General features: G+C 37.9%; 1 protein-coding gene across 2 annotated transcripts; it reads right to left on the minus strand.

Moving 5' to 3' along the window:
- Positions 1 to 301: 301 nt before the first annotated feature.
- Positions 302 to 6998, minus strand: LOC107630123 (Transducin/WD40 repeat-like superfamily protein). 2 transcript variants are annotated; one of them, XM_016333173.3, is made up of 7 exons: positions 6553 to 6998; positions 6277 to 6317; positions 5479 to 5601; positions 4572 to 5030; positions 3744 to 3908; positions 3172 to 3656; positions 302 to 1000 (listed from the first exon to the last, which is right to left on the minus strand). In XM_016333173.3, exons 4-7 carry the CDS (start codon positions 4828 to 4830, stop codon positions 620 to 622), a joined length of 1290 nt encoding a protein of 429 aa, XP_016188659.1. In that variant the 5' UTR covers positions 4831 to 5030; positions 5479 to 5601; positions 6277 to 6317; positions 6553 to 6998; the 3' UTR covers positions 302 to 619. The 2 variants fall into 2 exon arrangements, with proteins under 2 accessions (XP_016188659.1, XP_016188658.1); XM_016333172.3 differs by lacking the exon at positions 5479 to 5601 and having other exon boundaries at positions 6553 to 6988.
- Between the last annotated feature and the right edge of the window lie 1386 nt (positions 6999 to 8384).

Raw genomic sequence — 8384 nt, forward strand, 5'->3', positions numbered from 1 at the left:
AAAAGTAGAATGAGAAACGAGAATATCTTTAGTCATGAACCTTATTTGTGTCATTGCTTTTTATTCCAAAGTGCAAGTGGAAGGTGATTGACTCTGCAAAGTGTTAGAAGGTAATGGCAAACACATCTCTCTGCAGCTTTACAAATGGTTAGACCGAACCATTGTCTCTCTCTATTAAGTGGAATAGTTCTTCACTGTGAAAAATAATAAGAACAAATTAGAATATTAAGAACCACTTTAAAGATAACATATGCAATATAATCTGTAGACATTAGCATTTGGTAGACATGTAAACAAATAATTAAATAATTCTCTTCCAATATTTGTAGTTGCTATACTATTCAGAACAAGAATCTGTCACATCATTAGAGTTTAGTCATTGATTTCTCACTTGAGGCAAATACTTTTGAACAGTTCTTTAAACAACATATGATTCACCTTGATCTAATCTGTAATGGAATACACAATAAACCCAATCTGAAAGGTAGAATAATTAAAAAAACACAACTCTCAAGAAATAAAACCTGAGAGGTTTCACCGTTCAAACCATTAGTTATAACAAAACAGGAACCACTACATTGACTCAAAGAAACCAAAAACTGTGCACTCCTTCCAGTTTTTATGTTTGCAAGTCAAACACAGAAATACTTCCGTCCCATGAGCACGAAGCGATAACGTTAGGTAGAGCAGGGTGGAAGGTGACATCGATGCATGCTTGGTCGTAGGCCTTGATTTTGTTTAAAACTTTTGATGACTGATAATCGTAAAGGTAAATAGAACCATCTGAAGACCCAGAGGCAAGCTTCTTCCCATCCAAGCTGAAGTTGCAAGTAATTGGAAAGCCAGAGACACCATGGCTCTCGTACCGCTTATATTTGTTGAGTCTGTAAGGCGGGGTGGCAGTAAAAATAGCAATGTAATTCCCATTTGATTGGGCAACAAAAGTCGAATCAAATGGATGGCACCTTATACACGGACAAGTATAAGCTTCTGCATAAACCTGATTCAAAAGCAATAATAAGAAATAATATAAATCATGGGTTAATGGTTATAAGGGTACTTGAAATATCACGTATGCATCAATTTAGTCCTCAAAAGATCACATCTCAAACTGGTCCCTAGAAGATATAACAATGATCATATTGGTAATTCCCATGCGGCACGACAAAAGGATATGGCCCCTCAATTCGGAATAAAAAGTTCACATCACATCATACATGTTAAGGGAGAAAGCAATAACGGACCTGTTCTTCTAGTGCATGCTATTAGTTGTAGTTAGATTAAGAGTGACAACACAAACAAAATATACGACTTCAGCTAGAGGTTTAGATTTTCAACTGAGTTTGTTTATGAAATCTTTCTGTTAGGTGAGAAGTCAGGAATTGAAAGTAGGGGAGTCCAAAGTGGAGAGTCCAACTCAGTATGAGGAGCAACAACAAGGTTAATTGGGTAGTGCAAAGGACAAAGAGAGGCTAACCCATTGACCTGTCTTTCATTTAGGTTACAAATAAAAATTGAAATTCTAAAAAAGGTCATCTTAAGAGAAAAAAGGTGGAGCCATTATGCAAAGAAGAACCCAAATATCTTCCAAAAATTTGGTGTAAGAGCCATCAGCCCATCACCCAAATGAATGGTTGAGAGAACTAAAGGAAGGTAACCTTGGGTGACAAATTTCCAGGGACTGTTATGCGCCACTATAGTCGAAGAGTTGGTGTCACATCCATTCTTATGCAAGCCATACTTCACAAACAGAATGTAAGTTTATTTCTATACCCACTTCCTTGGATCATAATCAATCTCTGTTATATGAACATGGTTCTGCCAAAAGATACAATCTCTTATGAGAAAACAAGTTTACATGAAAAGCAAGTAGATAAAGGCGGCACAAAAGATCATAGTTTGACCTGAAATGCAGGTAAAGAATGACAGCATGAAATTTGATAGCTGGCATATAATATAAACATGGGCATTCCATCACTTGAATTGCAACTTCAGTTTCAAGTTTAGCACAATTACATGCTTAGGGGATAACATGATGATGACTGAAAAGATGCATTAGTTACAGAATACAAAGATGTTATAGCTTGCATGTTTTCTGTGTGGTGTGAGTGTAAGATTTTCGTTATGAGTGCTAATTGCTTTCAAGCAGAACATCCGGAATCCCTCCATTTGAAGTCACAAAAGTTTGCTAAAACTTAAAACTATCTTCTGAGGACAAAACTATATGGTGGCTTACCAGACAAGATTAAGCATCCTTATAAAGGAACTAGTCTAAACTGTATAGGAAAGAGTGCACAGGGAGAGCAAGGAAACAAGAACCCAGACCCATAAGGCCTAAGACAGTTATTCTCATTAACCAGAAAAAGTAACAAACATGACCTTCAAAGCATAACTTTGGTGGCCAGAGTATAATATCTTCCCATGCTAAACATTAAGTATTGGTTATCACAATGGTAAAACCAGCAGCAAGAAGATAAAGATCAAAAATAAAATATGGATGCAGATCTTTGAATGGCTTACTGTATACAGAGACTCCTAATAAATGCCAAAATACCTATTACCTATGCTTAGGGACACTGAAATATCTTTCCCAGTTTCCCTCTGTTTTGGCGACAAAAGTATATAGAGAAAACAGATTAATTATGTTATTAAATTTCCAATACAACCTTTATGTTTCCATCCTTTCAGTAGAAACAGAAGTACAAGGAATAAATGTAATTCCGTAGTATTTTAGTTGAAACAGAATCTGTTCTACCTCTTTACATAATAGATTGAGGGCAAAGAAGTTGAGTTCTAAGAGGGTAGCGGAAAAACCTCCCCCCTCATTATGATCATAAGGATCACCAATTTATTCCCTTCTGCTCCTTTCCCCTCCTTACTAGCATTTAAACTATTAAATACAATACCATTTGAAAGTATAAATGGCTGCTGGTCCTAATTATTGGATACTATTTTTTCTAGAACTCAGTATAAACAGAGCTTGCAAGCTGTGACTATCACTTATCTGCATAGGTTATATGCCGCCTAAGGGAACATTTATCCAAAAGAGTCATAATTAAAGTCAACAGTGCTGCTTAAACTAATGGTAAGACAACTTGATAGAACTTTTGCAGAGAAGTGTGAACTAAAAGAAAGCATATGGAGAGTTAAAATAGTTGTATAATTCTTCACCTGATTAGACAACGGAACCTCCCTTGAAGCATCCCAAACAATGATAGAGTTCTCGCTGACATTGCTCCTAGATACATCACTAGAAGAAATGAATTGCTTCCCGTTCACCATAAACTCAACATCCAAAATAGGACCTAAATTCCGAGTATAGTTATGCGCTGCTTTTCCAGTTCTGATATCCCATAGTTTGATATGGCCCTGTGATCCCCCAGAAAGGAAAAGATTTGAATTGTTCGGATGGAACTTAATAGCTCCAACAACTTGATCTTCTTTGAAAACCTGAGTCTCTGATCCCTTTTCAACGTCGATCAATCTCGATGTATGATCATACCCACATGAAAGTAGAAAGAGCCCTTGTGGAGACCATTTCACATCTTTCACCGCTGCATTGTGGAAGTTCAACATGCGTGCCTTCTTCTGATCTCTGCTCCATACATTCCAAATGCAAACCGTATGATCCATCCCAGCAGATGCCAGGAGATGAGCTGTAATCTAACTCTAATAAGCAGATTAATAAACTAAGCTTCCACCACCAAGAAACAATGACAAAAATTATTCCTTACTGAACTTACCATGAGTTGATGACCAATGTATAGCATTGACGGCTTTGGTATGCCCACATAGAGCCGCAGATAGCTTTTCGGGCATCGGATTCAGGCTTTGATGACACTTCGGTTTGTTTTTCAGTAATGATAAAACATTACGTGGTATATCAGCATCTGAGATACTTCCTGTGGCTATGAACAAGAACACAGAAACAAGATCAGTGGAAGTTCTCGTCTCAACTCAACCACTGATTAAAAGTAGACAAGAAAGAAATTCAACATTCAAAGTAAATAGACATACAAAATAAAATATCCACCATACCATATCTGAAGAAACCATTAACAAGGGGAAAAAAATGAGTGACAGGAAATAAAAGAAGATAAAAATAAATCAAACTAATCAATTGGGGGAATACAATTGCTCTCCGAAGAAAGTAGAGTGCGGCCATCCTTAAACTCTAAATCATAAATCTTAAATCATAGTTTCTGAATCGAAACTCTAAATTTTGAACTCTAAACGCTAAATCCTAATCCCTAAACCCTTAAATTCTAAATTTTAAACTCTAAATCTGAGCTATTGATACCAATATAATAAATGGAGAGCTAAGAGTTGTTTAATAAATAAGGAGGGTAGTTTAAGGATGAGCTAATCAATAGGCCTGAGCCTATTACAAGCTTTGAAAATACCAAATGCGTCGTATTTGAAATTTAACCGCAACATTAGCAATGCAAAAAAGCATAAACTAGTAAATACAAGTATCACCTCAATAACGAAAACATAACGAAAGAAAAACAACAGGAAGGAAGGGAAAGGAAAAATAACAAGTAATTACATTTAACGGAGAAGAAGAGTACCAGAATGTGTAGACGAAGAGTGAAGCGGGAGAGGGATAGGGTCAGGGTCAGGGAGAGGAGCGAGAAGTGCTCGTTGTCTCTTTGAAACATAGCTTCCAGGAATGGGATTTGGATTGAGAGAAGAAGATGGAGAAGGAGTTGGAGGAAAATAGGGTTTTGGAGGGTAAGAAGAAGAAGAAGACGAGAGTGATAGCCTCTGACGTTTGGGCTGATCTTCGTCGTCTGAGGCATGGTAATATGCGTCGCGCAGAAGATCCATATGGTGTCTGTGTCGCAAAAAATGAAGCAGCCAAGCGTGGCAGGGAACTTCGCCAGCGCAGAGGAGGTGCGGCCGTGGTTAACCGTCAACAACGAGAAGAAAGATTCTGTTGATTCTTGATACCGACGCCTAGGATTGCAAGAACCCACCAATAAGGCCCAAAACCAGAACGACGCTTAGCTCAAGGTCAAGGTCAGGCCCTATCACCAAAATTAAAATGAAAAGGTCACACCGAAGTGCCCAACAACAATAAATGGGCCAGCCTAAAATTGGAGTTTTATCTATTTTTTAAATAAAAAATAAACGGACAAGTCCGTTTCATAATTACTCACAAATTGAAAATCAAAACCATAGTTATCAGAACCGAACCGGCAATCAACCCGGTCATATGACTGGATCACCGGATCACTGGTTCAACCGGTAGGTCACTGATTCACCCGGTTGACCCGGTCATAATTTAAAAAAATACAAATTATATAAATAAGATTAAAATTAAGTATTAAAACTTAAAATGCAAGTCTTTAAAAACATAATAATAATCAAATATTAATTTTTAGACATAACTAATGATGCAAAAAGAGATAATAAACTAGTTTCTAGTACAAAATACTTTCACCATTTAAATAAACAAGAACAAGCAAAAGATACCACAATCGATAAATCAAGTCCAAGTGATCTTAAATTCGACATATATATCTTCATAGGACAAATTTGGAGCTTGATCAACATTTTCCTCATTTTGATTTGCATCTATATCTTCCATAAGAAACACTGCGTTATGCAGAACATCAGAAACAAAGAAAGAAGAGTTTGAAGAGAGAGCTACAAGAAACTAGCAAACTAAATTAACTTCATCTTATTCTTCCATCAATAAATCAATTCTACATACCTCTTAGAGGGATGCAAGAGCTTCATTTATAACAGAGTTAGAAAAGAGAGAAAGATTAGAGATCAGAATAACAAACCCTAACTAACTATACCAAACTAATTTTGTTACTGACCAACTCTCTTATCTCTTATCCCTTAACATACACCAACAAAAGATTTAGCATTTTTTAAGCAACACAACAAGGTTCAGTAACAAATTCAACTCAACTCAGTTATCCAGCAACAAATTTTACTTTCAGCAACAACCACATTTATGATATGTTCAGCATCAAATTCAACTTATAGCTGACAACAAATTCTACTTCTAGAATTCTAGCAACAAATTCAGCTATGATAACTATGACAACTTTCAGGCAGCAACAAAAACTTAAACTATGATAACTTTCAGGGAGCAACCAAAAAAAACTCCAATTCTCCAAATATGATTTACAGCAAATTAACATTAGCTAATCATAATTTCAGCAACAAACTCAACTTTCAACAATAAATTCAAGATGTACTAATAATTTACAGCAACGAAATTGAAAGAGGAATAACAAGGCAAAAGCTGAAACTCACCTGGGCAGAGAGATGAAGCAAAACTTAACTAAGTGATTATTCTGCAAAACAGCACCAAATTCAAGGTTTCATAAACTCGGTAATGATTTTCGGCGATGAACAAACTTAAGCTAAGTGATTATTTTGGCATGTCAACAACAAATTCAAGGTTCATGATAATCAGTAACAAATTTCAGCAGCACATTCAACTTTAAGCAACAAATTACTTTCAGCAACAAAATCAAAGTGCATTGATGCAGCACCAAAATTGAAGCAGAAAGACCAGGGGAAACTCACCAAATCGGGTTGCACGAAGGAAGTTGATGGCGAAGGAGAAGCTGATGGCGAAGGGAGAAGCTGACGGCAAGGCTCGAAGCAAGAAGACGACAACGAAGGTCAGCCCACCGGGATCTGTTGCCTCTGCTACCGGCGACGAAGAGCGCAGGGAAGGGAGAGATCGAGACCAGGTGCGAGACAGAGACCTTGAGAAGCAAGAAGACGACGACCACCACCACCCGAGGTGAGAGACCGAGAGCGCGCGACGAGGTAAGGCCGTGAGAGACTGAGTGTGACGACCGACGAGGTGAGGGGAGCGACGAGTGAGTGACGAAGTGAAGGTGACGCCGTGAGCCACCGTGAGCCGCCGTGAGTGATGGACTGTCGAGCTCGAGAGAGAAGAGACACAAGGCTGGCTGGGGGTTAGGGGGGTTCCAATTCCATTCAGATTAGGGACATTAGCCATTAGGGTTCATGCTTTCATTTCATGCAAATCAACAGGGGGTGGAGGACAGGAGGAGTGAAACGACGCGCCGTTTCAGGCATTTTTTAAAAAAAAAACATGACCCGGACCGGGTTAAATTAACCGGCCGGGTCACCGGTTTTAATGAAAAACCGGTCGGGTCAAACAGGTTTTAACCGAGTCCATTGCCTGTCCAATTCGACGAGTGGTTTGGCCTGACCAGATAACCGAATGACCAGATTTCCGGTCGAACCAGCCGGATCGAGCCGAGTTTGACAACTATGATTAAAACCCATGAACAAATAAATAATAAATGTACTAACTCATGTAACTCGCAGACTTAGTCAAGTCGGACATAAACGCGTTGGGCTCATTCTAGGTGGAAAGCTTACCATTTGGGCCTTAATAGTTTTTATTTGGGTAAGAATATAGACAACATATAAAAAAGTCTTTCGATTTTCTCTCTAGGAGAATGTTTCTCTCAAAATAAGAAAGTTTTCTAAGAACATATGGTTTTTCCTATTCACACTTAATCAAACATCACACAAGCACATCTTCTGACTTATCCAGTATATTATACAAATCCTCAGTACTTCTTCCAGCAAAATCTAACATTTCCTATACAATATACACCAGTACACACAATCAACAAATACATCCATTCTTACACAATATCCACCATTACCCACAAATCACTAGTATACAAATTGCAAAACCAACAAATACTTGGACAACAATATCGTAAAACCTATTGAGTTTCAATGGAGAACTTTGGACTTGAATCCATAAAAGCAAAAACAAATTCTTTGCGGAAGACAACACAACAAGAGTTCAGGGCAGACTGCTTGAATCTAGTTGAAAAAGTGATCACTAACAAGGAGCTTGCTTTTAAAATCACCAAAAACACTCTTATCGGAGTCTGGAAAAATCCTAAAGGGACAGACTACCAAAGACATGGATACAGTTTAAGTATGAAGGAATCTTGGAAAGTTATTGTCTAGACTGTAGTATTATCGATCATAACAAAAAGGAGTGCAAGAATCCAACAGTAATATCAACTTGGAACCCAAAGGAACCATGATATTTAGCTGGTTTGGAAGTGGCACAAGCAAGAGCGTTGAAGCCAAAAGAATACAGGGTAAGCACGAAAGAGAGTAACTCAGGGAAGAATTAGAGAGAGGTGGCACGTGAAGAACATGATTGGAGGAAGGGAGGTGAGTCAACACAGGAGACAGCAGGGAATAAAGCTGGCAGTGCATATGAAAAAGAATGGGAAATAGAAGAAGATAGTATAGCCGAAGCTCCTAGAAGAACTGACAAGGAAGATCATAAAGATGTGAAAAAGGAGAAGAATATCCTAGAAGATCTGCTTGTTAGAGAAACTGAATCA

This window comes from Arachis ipaensis, chromosome B3, assembly GCF_059453495.1.
Source record: "Arachis ipaensis isolate K30076 ecotype BB chromosome B3, ASM5945349v1, whole genome shotgun sequence".
NCBI classification, from domain to species: Eukaryota; Viridiplantae; Streptophyta; class Magnoliopsida; order Fabales; family Fabaceae; genus Arachis; species Arachis ipaensis.

Bases quoted from the DNA above. Each gene is read 5' to 3' on its own strand.
- LOC107630123 (XM_016333173.3), bottom strand. From the start codon at position 4,830: ATGGATCTTCTGCGCGACGCATATTACCATGCCTCAGACGACGAAGAT. The intron at 3,909-4,571 runs GTACTCTTCTTC...TCTTGTTCATAG, and splicing joins CTCTTCGTCTACACATTCTG to CCACAGGAAGTATCTCAGAT. The intron at 1,001-3,171 runs GTGAAGAATTAT...CTTTTGAATCAG, and splicing joins AGGTTCCGTTGTCTAATCAG to GTTTATGCAGAAGCTTATAC.